Source organism: Corvus kubaryi, unplaced genomic scaffold (assembly GCF_017639235.1).
Source record: "Corvus kubaryi isolate FWS band 111438036 unplaced genomic scaffold, C.kubaryi_AGA036_p1.0 133, whole genome shotgun sequence".
NCBI lineage: Eukaryota > Metazoa > Chordata > Aves > Passeriformes > Corvidae > Corvus > Corvus kubaryi.
In genome coordinates, this window is record NW_024580667.1 from 34417063 (window position 1) to 34435416 (window position 18354).

The following is an 18354-nucleotide window of genomic DNA, read 5'->3' on the forward strand; positions in this document are numbered from 1 at the left end:
GTGATACGTCAGTGTGTTACTCAGTAACACTCAAAAAGGCATGGGGAGAATGGAGTGTGAACAAAGGAGACATGGTTTCTATCCCTGTATAAATTCATGGTTTATCTATTCTCAAATATTTCAGTTCTGGTTTCCCTATGTCGGAAAACCATAGGAGAACCAGTAAAGACTGCTTTTTGGTTTGTTAAATATATGTGGACTTGTCAGCCATCAAGAGAGTAAGCACTGGAAAAGTATCTGGCCACACTGAGCAAGTGCACAGAGCCCCCTGACTCAGGAAGATGAAGCAAGCAGGCATCAGGGAAAGACCCCACAGTAATCTGGCCTCATGCACATGTGTGCAGTCACAGCCTGAGGCTTCCTTCCCTGCTTCTGCCATTGCTGACACAAAAACAGGCGTGAGAGCTCACAGGAAGAAAGGGCCTTTACACAGCACAGTGCTCATCACGTTGACTTGGGGAGGGTCTGGACCCAAGTCTGGAAATGCAGCAGTGTTGCCTTGCCCTATTCTTGCGCTCTGATGCTGAGCTCAGATTGGGGACACTGGGCCCTCAAGCTTTTTTGGGGTCATTTGTTATGGTTGTTCTTACACCTGTCTGTTCTTATGCCTAGATCTAACTTAACAATTAGAAAGTTGTTCCTATCCATGTTAATGATTCTGTGCAAAAAATTTTGGCTGGCATTGTGTTCATGTATGCAGAGACCCAACTGTCTCTTCTTAAAACCTTTACCCATATTTGTGAGTGATTATGCCCCATCTCATCAGCTCCTATTTAAGCTCCTGCTGGTTCATTCTTGGCCCAAGTAAAACAGTCCTGGACTCAGTGCTCTGCCCTGAGCTCTTTCTGAATAATTTTGTAGTCCACAGGTTTCTGAATTGAGGTCCCAAGACTTTAGTAAAACTCGTACAACATGATTTAATATTAGGACAAAACAGTCAATACTTACTAATATAATATTCTCTTGAGGTGATAGCTTTCCCTTCCTTCCCCTCAACTCAGTTTGTCCACATCCACTGACCTTCTGTTTCCTTCATCCGCCTTTTCTTGTCCTGATGCACTGGCAATCCCCTCCTGTCTCTGCACTCTCTAGAAATTTAGCCTGTTCATCAGTCTAATGTTGTCTCCAGCGTGTTTCTGCATTCCATCCCCAGCATCTTTTTGCATGTGGTGGTTTTATCTGTTTGTCACTTTGAGACCTTCTAACAGTCACTTTGGGAATTAAACTCTCTGAAAGTACTAAAAATTAATCTAATTAATTTTCTCTATGCAATACAGTTGAAAGTGATTTGGAATGCTTTCAAACAGACAAAAGGCAAATGTTTGCTGTGATGACAAAGGGGTACAAGGCACGTGAGCCATGCTGATTGATGCCTGTCCAAAGGAAGGGCATCCTCACTCCGCCTCCTGTCAGATACTCCAGTTTAAGCGCCAGGAGTATTTGTTGGTTTGGGGATGTGAACTATCCAAGGAAGAAATGAAAAGAATCTGCAGAGGACATTAAGTGGAGTTTCGGGTAGTGCCCAGTAGCATCCAGCATGGCCCTGGTTACTCCAATACTCTTGTTTGTTTTCACAAACCAGCACCTCACGGTTTCGGGGCGGGTGACCGCTGCGAGGAGACTGTAACCTCTTGATTTCAAAGGAGCCATCGTTTCGCTGGTGCCTCTGTGGTTAATGTAAGAAAGGTGTCTTGCCATAAACTTTTTCCGAGGTATTCAGCAAGGTTGGGAAGGGGTCGGCCCAGGCAGGAAGCCCTTGTCTGTGCTATAAAGAAAATAGCTAGCAACAAAATGAAAGCATCAAAGGACCAACAGGATGCGGTCCCAGGAGTCCTCTCTGGCATGTTAGTCCTTCTTGAAAGTTAGCATTGAGTGAAGAGTGACCTTAAAACTCCCTTCATTCAAACAGACTGGGCTCAAGTTTAAAGTTCAAGGCATTTTGTTTTTTCACCTGTTTCCTACAGTTTTTAAGAAACTTCTGAAGAATTAATGTGTAACTATATCTGGTCACAGAGCCAACGCAGAGAATTTTTCTCAAGGGAAAATAATGTTACTGTATGGAGTAAGAGAAATGGATACTTTCTGAGTTAGGTTTTATTTTGTTGAAACTTTTTCTCCCAAACCCACTTCGACCATGATTGCAAACAGCCCTGGAGCCAGCATAATGCATGGCTCCAGGGCCGTGCTTTATTTTTGAAAGAAGCTGGTAGGGTCCTGTAATTGTCTGAGTTGTGCTGAAAAAAAGGTGGTTTTTGCCAAAGCTGCTGCTGCCACTTGGGAAGCAAGGTCTTGTTTTGGGCACAACCTGGGGGCAGAGAGCCTGGTTGCAGCTCCATCTGCGAGTGCACGGTGAGTGAGCCAGCAACTGGCCCCATGGCTGCCCACCCTCTCTCACCGTGCTGAAGCTGTTGGGAGAGGGAAAACCAAAGCCCTGAGCCTGGTGGGTGAGGGTGGATGTGGATACAGTGCTGCCGCCCTACCAGCGCTAATGCCAAGTGGCAACCCAGGCTCCTGGCTCACACTGGTTGTGAGCCACTTTTCACCCTATCTGTGTGATCCTGAAGTTGTTCCTCTATTTTCTGATCTTTGTATCTTGCCTGATGAAGCAACTAGTAACTGATCCCACAAGTGACTTGGCAGGTCATCTTTCATAGCTAAAAGAAATAGTTTGCAGAGATGACATACAAATTTTACTTATGCTTCCTCATGCCATTAAATTTTAATGACTCTGGTATAAATATTTCATGAAAGTACTTTCTGAATGGGTTTGTTTTGTCCTGGCAGCTAATACTCAGTATAAGTCTGGGCAGGTTTTGTTTGGTTTTTGGTGGGTTTTCTTTTCCTCTCAGGTGGTTTAGTGAAGGTAAGAAGTGTCAAACTGGATTAAGTGAGAAAAGGCAACTTCTTGTTGGTGATTCAGCAAGGGGGTGCCATCAATAACTCTTTTCAGCTGCGTAGTGGAAGCCTGTGAAATGACCCTCAAATACAATTCTGCTCTGTGCTCTCCTGCCACAAGGTGGCTAAAACTGTTTTAAAAGCCCAGGATTTGCAAGTGCTTTAAGTGATGCTAATACATCTACAGCTTTTCTGCAGCGCAACACACGGCACACTAGAGACCAGATTTATTGCGCACAAAATTGTGTATGTCTTATTTATACAGAGCAGAGATCAGAAAATGTTATTATCAAGTTTATTTCAATCCCTCCTCGGCTGGAGGGCTGCGCTTGGCTTTGTTGTTGGGTTTTTTTTTTTAATAGAAGAAGTCATTGTGCCCAGCCCATCCAGGGTGAGCGACAGGACTGCTGTGGGGCACAGCAGTGCCAAAGGGAGCTCAGTGTCCACCTGCCCGTGAGCCACAGCTCACAAGGACATCAGCCTCACATTCCACGCAGACTGTGGCTGAAACTTCAGCTTCTCACTCCATCTCCATTTGTACTGCATGCTGAATCCATCTACTCAAAGGCTAAATCAGAAACACTTGTCCAAACCTGGGTTAGCAAGTTCCTTTGCTGCTGTTGAATTCTGTGGACCCTGCACTGGGATGACAGGTGCCTTTCTTTAAATAGGTGATGTTTCGCAACAGCCAGCTGCTGTGCCATCACAAACAGGGAAGTTGTTTTCACCAATTCCAGGAAATGGTGACAGTCTTCTCTGCAAACTTTTTGGAAGCTTATCTCCAGCTGTACAGTAGGGACAGGGCTTTTGTTTAATGGAAATGAAGCGTATCTTTTTCTTACAGATGCACCACTCACTATAGAGTGTTTTTGTGCGTTTTAGGTTTCCCTTTTTATTTTTTAACTTATTAACTCTGACAAGTAACCTCTTGGTTGTGAACAATTTAATTCGCGATTCATTTTTCTGATTCAAAGTGAACACGAGTGCCCTAATCCCCTAATGGGAATTAATTGCATGTTTCAATGCTTAACTCTGATCCTTTCTCAATCCCCACTGGGACAAGTTTCTTCCTGAAGGATCTGTGTTTGTTATTCAAAACACAATCTGAAAGGTAATGATTTTTCTTATAAAAGAGACTCAGGCCGACTGAATATTAATGCTCTTTTTATTGTGAGGGAGTGAGTTGCATCCAAGAAAAAAACCTCGTTTATGTCATGACGGATAAATTACTCTGAAGTATATCTGATAAAATACAGGGAAAAAATCAGTGTGTTCTTATTCCCTTAAGTAAAAGCAGTTTGCCAGTAAATAAAGGCACACACTTGTTTTTGCTTGGAAAGCTGTATTTTGATATAGAGAAAAACTGTTTACTTCACCAAAGGGGAGATTGCTTGGCTACTGAGGATTTTTAAATGACACTACTCTCGGCCAGCAACACACCCTTTTGGATAACTGACCTGACCTAATAGTTTACTAAAATAAAGAGTAAATTGCAGAAAATAGATTAAATTTCTACCTCCAGTCTGTTTTTAAAGATTTCTCAAACTTGAAATACATTATTTAATGACACTCTTTCCAAGAGGAGCTGCATGGGCTCCTCTGATGTTGGGTGTAGGGCCCAGCCAGATGACTGTGGATGAGGCAGGCTCTGCACAGTCAGTGACCACAGGTAAAATGTGGGAAAACATCACAGTGCAAGAACTGCTTCTACCCTACAGAAATGATGGGGTATAAACAGGGCACAGTGTGAAAACATAGTGCAGGAACCATGAAGGTCCCTTCCCCCCGTTACGTTTCAGTAAAGCCAGTCTTTTATCCCATTTAAACCAATTTTGAGTGTTTCATGCTCACAGGTAAAACAAATGGTTGTTCAGGGTCTGTTTTCAAGAGGGGGCTTGCACATGTGCAGAGCAGCTACTTGAGGTGGTGCAGCACTTTGGGGTGTCTGTCTGGGGAAGAGAGGAGGACCACGGCGTTACCTGGTCTCTCTGCCAGCAGCCCCAGCTTTCAGTTTCTCTCCCTGGCCCCACAGCTTGCTGTTCAGCATTTGTCTGTCACTCAGCAAGCGGGACCTTGGCGCTGGCGTTATTGCAAATCCATCAGCACATCCATGAGATGACTCAACACCAGGGTATGCTTGCTTTTGGGGCACCACTGAGCACACCACCACACATTTTGCTGTAGCACAGCTCCCATAATGGTGTGAAAGAAAAATTCTTTAAGAAAGATTCAGAGTTTTTCCTGAGGGTCAGGGATGTGTTGGCTGATGTTGGGGATTCCATGAAGACCGTAATTTGGTTACAGCAAAGAACTGCAAAAGGCTGACTTTCTCCTGGTGTCTGTTTTTCACTGATGTAGTTTTTGTCTGAAAAGTTTCAAGATACTTGAATTGAGTATGATACTTAAATGTGGTGTAGGACTACAAGACCACTTTTGCATGTGCCCGAACAGCCTTTTGTGTAGGAGGTGCCTTGGCAGGGCTGTGGTTCTCCAGGGCACTGGCCACATGGGTAACATACCTCTTTGTCTTTCAGCTGCTTTTGGAAGTACGATGGCCCGTGTCTTTGTCTACGGCACACTCAAGAAGGGCCAGCCCAACTACAAGCACATGATCAACACAGCCAAAGGGCTAGCGAAATTCCAAGGAAGGGGCCGCACAGTGGAGAAGTACCCGCTGGTGATTGCAGGGAAATACAATATTCCTTACATGCTGAACATCCCGGGGACGGGTCACCACGTTGCTGGGGAGATTTACTCCGTCGATGAGCAGATGCTGCAGTTCCTGGATGAGTTCGAAGGCTGCCCAGACATGTACCAGCGCACCCTGATGAGAATCCAAGTGGTGGAGTGGGAAGGGAAGGGCAGCACAGGCGAGCCGCGGGCAGCGGCCGACGGCGTCCTGGAGTGCTTCGTGTACAGCACGGCCACGTACCCGCCTGAGTGGGTTGGGCTCCCCTACCATGACAGTTACGACTCCTCAGGGAAGCACGGCCTCTCCTACGTCCTACGGGAAAGCCGGGAATAGAAACGGGGGGTGACGCAGCCTGGCCGAAGACGTAGTGCTAAGCAGGTGTTGCTCAGTAACCTTTCCAGGAAAGCTGTAATACCTTTCTATTAAAATGCAGGATCTCTTGTAACCTCCCCAACCCAGGAGCCTTGGCACTAGCGTTGAAGTCCTGTAGGCCCAGAGCTGCAGACTCCTCCCCAGGCAGTCAGTGTCCTCCTGGCTCCCCCTACCTGCTGCAAGTAACTGCGTTTGCACCAGGTGTAAAGTAACTGTATGTGCACATCGGGTCTGGCGTCTAATTATTCCCTTAACTTCCCCCTTTGCCTTGGTGCATAATGGAGGTCAGTGAAAGGCAGAGGAACAGATCAGTTTGTTTTCCCTGAACTGACAAATTTTCTTGCACTAATATCTGAAACTGATTTAAATGTCTGCAAAATAAAGCACAACTCATACTGAATATTGACTTGTAATGGTGTTTAGTAGGCTACTGCATGTAAACAGGGAAAGCTGATCATATAGATAACTCGGTGCTTCTAGACAAATAGGAAATTGCTGGAGAAAATGTGAAGAGTATTCTTACTCTGCATTGCAATGGGTGTTTTTCTGAACTGGAAAGGTGTATTTTTAAAGAATGTTTAGTTTTACAAGGCACTGCCAAGAAATATTGAGAGAATTAAGAGTTACATTTAAAATTGTATTTTTAATTTAACATTCTAAGCACTTTGAGTTCCACTTCTGTTCATTGAGTGACTGTAGGATTTGGGGGTGTGTGTGTCTGTGTGTCTGTGTGTGTGTTATGGGGGATGTGGGGGATTTTGGGGACCAGGGAAAGCAAACCGACACTGGAGCCATTGTGAGCACTTACTGTCAAGGTGACTTTTTGCCAAGCACTTTAATGCAGGACTTGCAACCATATGCAAACTGAGTTTCCTACTGAGGGAAAAGATGTTATATACATTATAAAAATATCCAAAGGACCTGTATAGTGCAACCCTTAAATTGGGGAAAAAATATGTAAAGAAGATTGTTGTCCCCCTGACCCAACCAACTGTGCTGGTTTCTGTACAATCTGGGAAAATCGTGGCTTTCTGTTGTTACACTCTTGTGCCTTATATTTTCCTTCAGCTGCAGTGTTTGGTACAGATAGATTGTACAGTAGCCAAAGCTGCCAAAGGGATGGGAGCAGGCATTGTATGCCATGCAGTGAGCCAAGGTACCATCAAATGCAGCAAGGATACAATTAAGAACAATATTGTACTTTTGCTTCACTGCCAGTAGCCCTGTGATGGCCAGAGGAGATCCGGGGTAGGGAATCAGCCTAAACTTTAGCAGTAGTAGGCACTGCTGCATCTCATTTAGAAAAGCTTTTATGTTGCTGCAATAAGCAAAACAAGTAACTTGACAGTAGAATACTTGTGTCTCTTTACAATACTTGTCTGTTTAGGGCACCCTGCAGAGACTGAACTGTGCGCCTTTGGGAAGGGGCAAGATGGCAGTAAGACTTGTAAAGAGATCTGCAGGGTGTCTGCCTCAGTTTCTCCAACTGCAAAAGCATTAATTTTCCCAGAAGGCTGGTACTATTCAAACACTCTCCTTACTCATCTTGATGAGTTTTGTAAACTAATTCCCTAAGCAGATCCCTGTGCTACATTCCCCCTTGGCCATGTGATGTAGTTAATTAGCAGTGTCTCGGTAACATGAAGGATGCCTCTTCAGTCCGAAGTTTCAAGCAGAATCAAACGTTTCTGGTTGAACATGAGTCACCAGCCCTGTAACAGACTGTTTTCAGCCTTCACCTTCCAGGAAAGGGCCCAGGCACCTCTGGCCACAGGTTTCTTTCTGGGAAGTAGCAGGACTCTGCACATCCTAGGCAAGAAAATGAGAGGAAGCCTGGTCTGAGGGACAACACGTGCTCCTTCTGTAAAGACTTGCATCCAGTAACCAGGATCACAAAGACAAGGGTGGGGAAATTGAGTATGGAGTTTGAATAGAAAGAAGACAATTCCCTTACAACTTTAAATGAAAATACATGACAAATGTCTGCACTAGCAAAATAAAGCCTCTAACCTGTAATTTAAATCTAATCTATACAAATCATTCAAAATATAATAATATATAAGTATTTTAAACATATAATAAATAATTCTATAATAATTTATTATTAGTTAATAAATAATAATTCAATAAATATATATCCTAATTCAAAATAAATCGGATCAGAATTTAAGCCATTGGTGGTACTTGCGCAGCACTTTTACAGAGTAAAGGAGAACTGCTCAGTTTGCTCAGTGGTTAATTTTTCATTCTTGCCAACCATTCTGTACAGCCTGGCTGGGGCCTCAAACCAGGGACATTGCTGTGAAGAAGACAAATCAGATTTGGGCTTTTGTTATGTTTTCTTTTTTTAAAAAAAGAGGCTTTTCCTGTTTCAAAGCAGAAATGGTATTTTATTGATTTTTTTTGATCCTGAAAAATCAAAGCATTACAAAGGTTATGTACAAGTATTTCTGGAAGTAAAAATCTGGGATCTGTTGCCAAGATTTAACATCTGTGTTTGCTGTCTTAACCACTGATACAGTAAATATGCCTGTATAAAATCTTGTGCGTAGTACTGTCCATTTTCTGTGTTGAATTGTCTTAATGTTACTTTACAGATAAAAATAATAAAGGCTTAGTTAATTCAACAGTGTGAAGGCAACCTTTCATTCCAGTTCCACCAGCAGATCTTCTTCTCCAACGGTGTCACCAGCTTTGCAGTGCACAGCTTTCACCTGGGGTACAGAAACAGCAGAATTTAAGCCCTTCTTCGACAGGCTGGTGAAATAAATGGCTTGGCTGACACGGCTTGTATTGCACAGAGCGCTGTGTCTGCATGCACAGGGTGATGGCCACATGCCAGGGACACTGATCCACCTGTGCTGCAAGGGCCTCAAGAGGCTGAGTGCTCGACCTCCAGTGCCCAGAGCCCAGCTGGGTTTTGAGTACCAGTGCTTGACAAATGGTGTCCAACCCAACAGGGTATTCAGGCACCTACCATTAGCTGGTGTGCTTGCAACAAGAGGTGCTTGAAGACCTGAATGTTGGATAGAGATGCCACCTTTTAAAATTAAAAAGCACCTTTTTTTACCTGGTTGCACTGCTGCTTATTTGTTTTAAATCAGAGGACAGTCTGACTCTTCAATACTCATGTTGGGACGTTGCAATGAAATATTCCACCATTTCTTTCATTACAGTTCTTAAATATAGCTGAATTTTGGAACTGCAGCCATGAGTGGGTTTCTCTCAATCTCCAGAGGGCTGGGATAGGGGATTCAAATCTGAATTGGGATCCTTTAACGTAATTGAATTTGGCAAAGTGCAACTACATCTGTAGATGAATTACATACTCACATGCAGATTCCTGAGTTTTAAAACACAAACACCCTAGACCAGTCCCTCATTTCCTCTATAAAAGGCTGCAACATGTTTGAATTCCCTTTCAGCACATGAAGCAACAAAAAGTATTTGAGGCTGTATAGTTTGCTTCCAGTATTAATTCAGAGCTCACACTGACATGCCCAAATCCTTGTCCAGCAGATTGCTCCTTTTAATCATCCAAACACTACCCTGGGATCCTGAAGGAAATGCACAGCATACCCCAAGTAGCAGGCTATGAGGGACACACTATTGCCCACATCCACATTTGACAGTCCAAAGCCACATGAGCTGCAAGCAGATCTCTGGCTCTGTAGCACAGGCACACTCACAGCACTGCTCCAGAAAAGATGCTGAGCACAGGCAAAGACAGTGTGATATGTACAAACAAGGGTTTCATTTCTAACTCAGTAGCTGGGCAGTGTACCCCATTGCTGAGCCTCAATCTTCCAGGAAAAGCAGGGTGAAAAACATTCTACCCCTTGCTTTTCTTTTTCTACAAAGCCAAGGTTCAGCAAACATTGGAGCTAACCCGTGTTTCAAGCTCCCCAGTGATTTCTGCCGTGCAGCAAGGCCGGCTCCTTGTGCTGACCCAGGCGCAGCTGTCCTGTAGAAGACAGGAGGCTCACCAGTTCCTCTCCAGCTTTCTCTCATTTTTAAACCACCTGCAGCTGGAGTAAACTCAAAGTAGATAAAAACAAGCCACTTTTCTCACAATTACAAACAGGAAGATGGGGTTTGATACAGAAAAGGAATTCAAGTCAGGAATGAAAATGGGAACGTCTTCCAGCTGAAGACAAATGAACTGAGTTTCAAAACACAGTTTCAAAGCATCAAAACATGGACTAACAGCCTGTGCCAAACATCCCATTCCTGTGGAGAGGCCAAGTTATTTTAGCACTCAGAGCCATGACTTTGCACTACAGAACAGGATGAATTCTGTTTAGCAGCTTCGTTTCTACACAGCCCAAAACTTTTGTGCTTATTCAAATTCTTAACATTCTAAAGGTCAAATAATGTGCTTGCTATTAAAACGGGCACACCAAGGCGCACACGAGGCCCTCTGAATGGCCTGTGCACCTTTCACATCCTACCTTGGAGGATTAATAAACCAAACACAGGTTTTATGTGGCATCTCTACTGAGTGAGTGGGAAATATTTATTACTGCGAGAAGTACAAGCAGGATTATAAGGAACAGGCCCATGGATTGCCGAACACCTTGGTGGGAAAGGGAAGGTTAAAGTGAAAAATAAATGGGGTGGGTGGGAGAGGGAATGGCATTTTAATTACAAATACTCACTAGTTCAAACCAGTGAATGCAAAGAGCAGCAATAAGGGGCTAAACAAGCACTGATGAAAAACTAAATGCTTGGAAATATTAATCAAGTGAGAAAATAAATTCTACAGAAATTAATGCATGAAATAAAATAATAAAGTGGCAATGTTAAGAGCAAAAGGAAAAGGAACATACTCATTCTCTCAGTATTTTTTCTCTTGAGACCCAATTTTGCACTGGATGCACTGGAAGAGGCAAGTCCTGGGACCCAGCCTTGGTGACAATTTGAGAGCTGTGCCAAATAAGCCTTTCTTGTAAACACACAAACAGTCCTTGGCATTGAGAGCCATCCTGAGATCTCAGCAAACCTTGCCAGTGGCAAACCCCGTCCCTGCCCACAGAGTCAAGCTCCCTGCTGCCTCCATGTGGGCTGAAGGGTCCTGCCCTGGGGTCTGTGCTTCAGAGAGAGCAGAGGGGCTTGACCCCAGGTAGAGGTGGGCTACAGCAGGTTAGGAAATATGCAGTAGAGGAGAATATATAATCCAGATCCAGACCATGCTCTCCCATTGGAAAGGATGGACCTGGGCCCCATCTCCAGGTGATGGTTTCAGGCTGTGAATTCTAATCTGGCACAGGGATGCTCTGAAGTCCCAACTTGAGGTCTGACAGTCCCCAGACCAGCTGGGGTTTAGGGCATGCCCTTGTCACAAAAGCTTAACCAGTTCCCTGCCCAGAGTGCTGGTTTTGGCACATCCTACACTGCAGGAAAGTCCCAGCTCCCGAGCTGCAACGTTGATTCCTCAGAAGCAAGATACCACAATGCACAGCCTTGCAAAGCTTAACAAATGTGCAGATCTAGGCTTGATATTTAACAGTCACAATAATAAAAAATTGCTGTTTTCTCCCTCCTGCAAAAGCACTTTCTATGCCTTGTTCTCGGTGGGTTTTTTTAATGTCAAATTATTTGCCATTAAATAATTAACTGGCAAAGAGATCTCTCCTCTTCAGTTGCTCTCCGGAAAGATGAAATTTGGAGAAATGGTCTGCAACACCTTTCAATTCAACTTGGCATTGTAACATCACAGAAAACAAATCATTTAAAAGAAAGAGAGTTATATGAATTTCCGAAGCCAGTAAAACTATTTCCTGCTGTGCTATCTAAGGCTCGGAACTACTTAACAGCATTCACAGCAGATGCAAATGTTACAAAATTAAAGACACCTCACTTTGAAAGACTTACAACAATCAGACTTAATTCCTTAACAACCAGAATCCTCCTTCTTTTCTTTTTAAATTCTATCCTGTTTGACAAGTTGCATATGGTTTTAAGTGACCTAAGGTAGCTTACCTTGCCTGTTTTAGCAGCAATCATACTGTTCTGCATTTTCATTGCTTCAATTACACAAATCTCTTGACCTTCCGAAACCTGGTGGAATTCAAGCAGTACAAAATGAGGACAGAGGATTTGAAATGTTCCAAGTGTAATGATTCTTATGGAAAATAAAAGGATTATTTCATTAAATGCTACAAAGACTTTCATGACACAAGTCAAGTCAGCCAGTTACAACAGTCTCAACAGAAATGACAATCACAAAACTGGCAGCAAAATAGGGGAAAAAAATCACCTGCTTAAAACTATCACTCCAGGCCAATCTGAAAGGCTCCTCTCCCATCACATCCATTCAGCTCCAACTTCTACAGTTCACATTCCACAGTTCACACCACCACAGTTCAATATCAATTAAATGCAGAGCAAAATTTAATTTGTGCATTTTTGGCCGGGGAACTTTTGCTTTGCTTCCCTGGCACGAGGCCCACAGATACTCATACTGATTCAGAAGCCAGAAGTTTCTTGGCAGGTGTCCGGGGGAGCTTGGGCTGGAAGGTCCAGCAATACCCAGTGGGCTGAGGCTGAGGAGAATGTCACCCCTCTGCACATGGCAGCATTTGATGGCAGCTGATGACTTTGGACTGACAGAAAGGAGCACACTGGTGAGGACCCACCAGCTCTCATCCACAGGAGAAGCGCCACGGAGACAAACCCATCACTTTCACCACAGCTCAGAGCTCTTAAAAGGAAACCCTGAGGTTTCCTCTTTCTGCTAGTCTGTGTCCTGCTATAACAGGCATGTGCAAGCTCAAGGTCACCAGGAACCCACTGGGCTGCTCTGCTGGATTCCCTGTGCCTCCCAGTCAGATCCTCCCTCCAGTGTCTTGGACCACCTTGCACAGAGGAAAATGCCACTCAACGCTTGACAGTGGTTGGGGGGGCTGCCTAAACATGAGGGGCAAACCAGGGGATTGGGAATTTACCCGGTGTAACCCAGTGATCAGCCGGTCATCCCATAAAGATGATGTATGCCAGAGAGGGAAGGGTGCCAGGCCCTAAATGCCAGGATTTAGGATCTCTACACTCCTATGGGATGCCTGGTTCCAAGTGCCCACTGCAAGTCTTTTCATGGGCACTTTTGCAGATGGAGTCTGCTATTCCCTCATTATCCCAGCAAGTTTGGGATGCTTTCACTCTGATGTCAAGTTTCATTAAAGAGGATAATCTGAAACCTGCAGAAATCTGGTTTATGCACTGTTATATGTGCCAATGCCAACAAAATGTTTGTTTATGTATACACATATATACACATAGATGTATTTCTCTAATTATATGTAAAATGAATAATACCTATTTAAGGACAAGTGTGTACCACTTTGGAGGAATATATTAACAGACAGATGTGAAGTCAGAGATGAAATGCGCATTGCATGAAGAACATTCCAAAAATTTAAGTAAGCTATTTTTTCACTAACTGACTGAAAAGCACCGATGTCCGCCTATGGATTCTGAGCAAAACAAAACAAAAAACATTACCTTAAAAGGTGCTTACACACCCTTTCTCCAACAGACTGGCAACAACGGTATGACAGGTTTTAGAGGGTAAATATGGAAAGCATTTGCTATGGGAATATGGTGTACTAACTGGATACAGACAATAACCAAAACCCAGCACTTCACCTGCAGAAATTCCATCCTGAGCTTCAGGCAAGCATTTAAGTCATTAGCAGGTGTCCAATTCGGTGAATAGTATCAAAGACTTATTCTTTGTCCCCAGTTATTTCCCCTCTATTCCCTTTGCCTGTCTTTTGTCTCCTTACACACCTGCTGCTCTGCCCTTAGCCTTGTCCCAGCAGCTCACTCTTCCCTTCCTTTCCTCTTCTCCTCCCCTTCTCCCTACCTCATTGCTTTTCTTCCATCTGCTCTGAACTTTCCACACATTTCTGAGGTTAAGAGGAAGCAATGAATATCTACTTTGGATTCAAAAAGAAGGAAAAAAAAACAGGCAAGAAAGTTTATTGGAAAAGGGTTTTGTTTTAATAATGCTATTACTAAAATATGTCTTTCAGAAATAACTTTGCCACCCTCTGGTTAAGCTCAGCTATCAGAGAGGCAAGAACACAAGCCTCTAGAGGTTGCTGGAGATTGAGATGCTAAGGAGGATAGATCTGAATTCAGTGGCCTAACTACAAGGCCACAAGAAACTCTTTCCTTGAGATATTACATGTAACTGTAAGATGGTTTCATCAAGAGGATGGTGTGCAAATGAACCAGTTAGCAATCCAAACAGAGTTCTGGAGACACATCTACAGGAAAAGACAGAATTGTCTCAGTAGATCTAAAGTATGGTGCTAAAATGCCAGGAAGTATTAGTGATTGTGGGATGGAAATATCCCTTAATCTGAATTTCTTCTCCATTTCCCCTCTTTCTCAAAAATAAAGTTTTTGTGTTTTCTATTATACCTGCTGGGTTGATGACAAAGGGAGCAGTGTCTGGGAAGGAAATAAGCCCCTCAACCCACAAAATTTATAGTCGAAGTATCCAGTTAACATCTAGTCTTACTAATTTGAAAGGAAGGAGGCACTTTCAGCAGATATCACGTGTGAAAATGCCGTGTCAGTACTTCTGATGATGTGCAATTTGTTGAAAATTATCTTGGTGCAAGTGTCACTTGAGCACAGAAGTTTAATTACTGTTCTTATGTTAAACCTTTACAGCTCCACTCATTGTGTTGAAAAGTGACAAATCCTAAAATTAGGCACTTGTATCTCTCTTTCCTCTTTTTCAGTCTTTTGGGCATTGTCCAATTTCTTTCATTCTATAATTGCACATATCCTTTTGCCTGTTATTTAGCCTGCAAATGAAAACTGCAGAGATGCGTACAACTTCTTGCTGTCTAACTTATTTAAGGATTTATCTGGACCATTTTTAATGCTGCATTTTCATAGTGTAATTTATTTCTTTCAGTGGATGGTAAACCAGTGAAAACCACCATCTTTACATTTCCATTTAGAGAGGCCTCAGTGATGACCCAAATCTGTCAAAACAGGCAACTAAAATCAAACAACAAATCTCATTTATTTGAACCAAGTAAAGTAAAAGGGCTCCTTTTCTTAAAAGACATTAATCTCAGGTATCTTTTTCACAGAGTTACACTACAGACAAATCAACCTTTACGTTGTTCGGTATATCAAAATAAATGAGTGATTAACTGCTAGACCTGCAGTCTGTATTTTAGCAGTTTATTTCTGCACAGTGCAGTTCAAAGTAGCTGTTCAGTTTTGTTCTCCATAGAGTGGAAAGGAAAAAGAAACAGAAGAGAAAAAGAAAAAAAGAGAAGAAAAAGGATCATTGAAGAGAGGGGTACTTAACATCTCGATGCTGCTAGCAATTGTAATGTGAATTTGGGAACAGCCGATGGTGCTGTCTGAATAACTCAGGGACTGCACGGTGGTTGTTCTCTTCGCTGGCCGACAGGTTACACAGGGAAATGTCTCCGGTCATTTCCCAACCAAGCAACTCACGCCACAGGGTGGAAGCAGAATCTGAGGAGCAGCAACGCCGACCCGCTCTCATTGCACCTACATGAGGGCCATAAAGACTATCCACGCTCAGAGATAGGGCTCTTTAAAGCTCAGAAGCACGAAAAGACAGCGCACACCCGAGGGCATTGCTACCACGGGATCTTTGTGAATATGGTGCACTTTCTGCAGACTTTTGTGCGTCATTGGACAAAGACTTAATGATTGTGACAGGACGTCTCCCGTGTTAGGCTTACAAAATGGTCACAAGCCCCACAAGTCTTTCTGATAAACCCAATGGGCACTGATGTATTTCCCCGCTCTCTGTCTAATTGGTGTAAAGTTTGCAGATCTGAATCACGGATCTTTTATCCAGCGTGCTGCGTCCTCTCCTTTGACATGAGGTCAGGGTTCACATTCGCATCCGATTATCGAAGTGGCACTCATTAACCGGCAGCCTGCCTCGCACCAAAATGAGTTCGCTGGAAGGGGAACTCGGCCCATTTACTCAGCAGATTTCAGCATTTTAAGGAGGCCCGAATGTCACACAGTATTGCTACGTTTTGAGGAGTTTCAGACATCTCCAGCTGATGATTAATTGTGAGTGATGGGAAATAAAATCCAGTAAAGCCAGCTGCTTGCCATGGTCGGCAAAATTACTATAATGGATATAGGCTGCCAATTTTCCAGTTTTACTGGCAAGTCTTCCAAGTGTAATTAAGGGAAGTTATAAATGATATGGAAATCTATCAAGTCCCATTTATTTTCAGAGGACTCTTTCCCCTGAGACTTTTATCTTCAAGCTTATAGTTTGCTTTGTTGTGCTAATGATTTAAACCACTTCTTATTTCTGATTAAAGCCCCCAATATCCTTCACAAGAAGTTAGATCCACTTTATTCAGAAGGATTTAAAGAAACAGAAGCCTTTTTAAAGTTGTGTTTGTAAGCCGTGCTGAGCTCCCACTTCCTCTGTGGAGGCATAACAGAGCATCCTCCATCTTAGGCACCCCACTACCATCTGGATTTCCACTTCTGACAAATTCTGGGGACAGTGAGAGATTTGGTGGGGAAGAAGGGAGAGAAAAGAGTGAATAAAAATAAAATAAAATTTTAAAAATCCACCATCAATGAAACCCCAACTTGCCTCCCAATCCTAAATCCTTCAAAAACAAAGATCATAGGTGCTGCTTAGACACCAGACATTTAGCACAGAGTGGTGTTGCTCACTAATGTTGTTTGATTTGGAATAAAAGCATGAAAATGATGTGCAAAGGCCTAAAATTGGAGATGTAAAGGATGACTGCACAGTATTCCATTTCTCAATTTCATCCTTCAGAGCCACAAAATGGGGGTGATACAGTTACTGGATGAGATTTACAGTAACAGCTGTGGTCTTCCCACACAAGGGAGGACCTTCTAATGGGCTAAGGTCTGTTTTGAACAGACGGGGAGTAGCAAAACAAGGTTCCCTATTAAGGGTGTGCAGTAATATTCCTGATAAAGAAAATGAGTAGTGGTAGTCAGATTGCTTTAAAAGACCTAAATCTCCTTTTGCTGTTAAAAAAAAAAAACAACAAACTAGAGCTATTTTAGAAAGTGCTAACTGCTAAATAAACGAAAGACATGTAAATGTGAGGGTTTGTTTTTTCCTTAATCTCCTCCCTACAAACTGTAAAGAATGCATAGGAACCAGTGCCAGGGGCATATGGCTTTCTCCTGTGCTGAACATTCATACAAAAGACAGGTTCATCAGTCATTGGAGTATCTGGATAAAAAATTAGCTCCTGATGGATGGTATTTAGAGCTTACCTGCTGCTAGTACATTACCAGAGAAGCACAGGTTTTGAAACCCACATGACATTAGAAACTGCAGACCATGAAATACCCCACGTGCAGGCGCGCTCATAATGTACACCAGGTTATACAAAATAAGAAATAAGCTATTTAAACCCTCTGCCTAAAATTGGGCCCGCTGCAAGGAACCCTGGGTCAGCCCTACACAGGCCAATTAATGCACAGCATCTGCTGTATAGAAGCCGTGCATGAAGCACTTCCGAATGATTTCAGCAATTAAAAGAAAACTGTTTCCTGCCTGTTTTGACAGCAACTGTTTCAATGCAAGAGTGAGCACCAAATCATTGTGTGCAGCTGAAAAAATTAAGTCTCTTTTTTTTATCTTGTGAAAAGGAGGTGGGAGGGATGAAGATTTCTTACGGAATAGGATCGCTCTTTTGTTGTCCGACATTCTGTGTTTTTCTGCCAAATTAGACAGAAGGCTCCAAGGGTTTACGGGGCCCTCTACAGTATCACCTTCTGGTGCACTGTGGCTCCCTAAAAAGACGGATCAATATCAACCCTGCTGATTTGCCTACAAAAGTGAAAATCCCTCAATTACATTTTAAGACCATTATATTTAGAACACAGGTGCTCTGATGCGTAACATTTTTAAGGCTCTTAGAGCTTTAGTGGAAAAAACCAATGACAGCCCTATGCAAACATAAGCTTAGATTTGGTTAAAAGTGAAGTGAGAGTTGTATTTTATTGGTATCTCTATGCTGCAGCTTAAGTCCTTGTCGAGCCTTGTAAGTAAAAAGGGACCGATGCAAGATAGTGCCATATGAAAGAGAGTTGTTATCCTCTCTTGTAGCCCTCTGCAAAATAGTTGCAAACATGCAACTTGTTTATGCTCGTGCAAAACCACTGAACAGTGAATTAAATATGCATTCACTGCATGCTTAATAGATACTGGGAAGATACTGGGAATTTCATTTGTTTGTTTAAACTTAGTCCATGCTAGTATCATTCCCTTCCCAGATTTTTTTCTCTCTGACTTGTTGGCAGTCTGGCAGCCAGCATCCAACAAGAAAACAAATCAAGAGGAATTGGATGAGCAACAATTGCAATTCCTT

General features: G+C 43.0%; 2 protein-coding genes across 4 annotated transcripts in view; one reads left to right on the top strand and one right to left on the bottom strand.

The window, feature by feature from the left end:
• Nucleotides 1-8586, top strand: part of GGACT (gamma-glutamylamine cyclotransferase) — a 28329-nt gene extending 19743 nt beyond the window's left edge. The window contains exon 2 of the mRNA XM_042042966.1: nt 5430-8586. Within this exon, the coding sequence (XP_041898900.1) occupies nt 5447-5920 (474 nt within the window). The 5' untranslated portion in view covers nt 5430-5446 and the 3' untranslated portion in view covers nt 5921-8586. The remainder of the gene's footprint in view (nt 1-5429) is intronic.
• The window catches only part of PCCA (propionyl-CoA carboxylase subunit alpha), a 272415-nt gene continuing 262389 nt past the window's right edge, over nt 8329-18354 (bottom strand). For all 3 annotated transcript variants that reach the window (XM_042042942.1, XM_042042930.1, XM_042042953.1), the window contains exons 23-24: nt 11942-12019; nt 8329-8673 (exon numbers count right to left, since the gene is read on the bottom strand). In XM_042042942.1, coding sequence (XP_041898876.1) covers nt 8605-8673; nt 11942-12019 — 147 coding nt within the window. In that variant the 3' untranslated portion in view covers nt 8329-8604. The remainder of the gene's footprint in view (nt 8674-11941; nt 12020-18354) is intronic.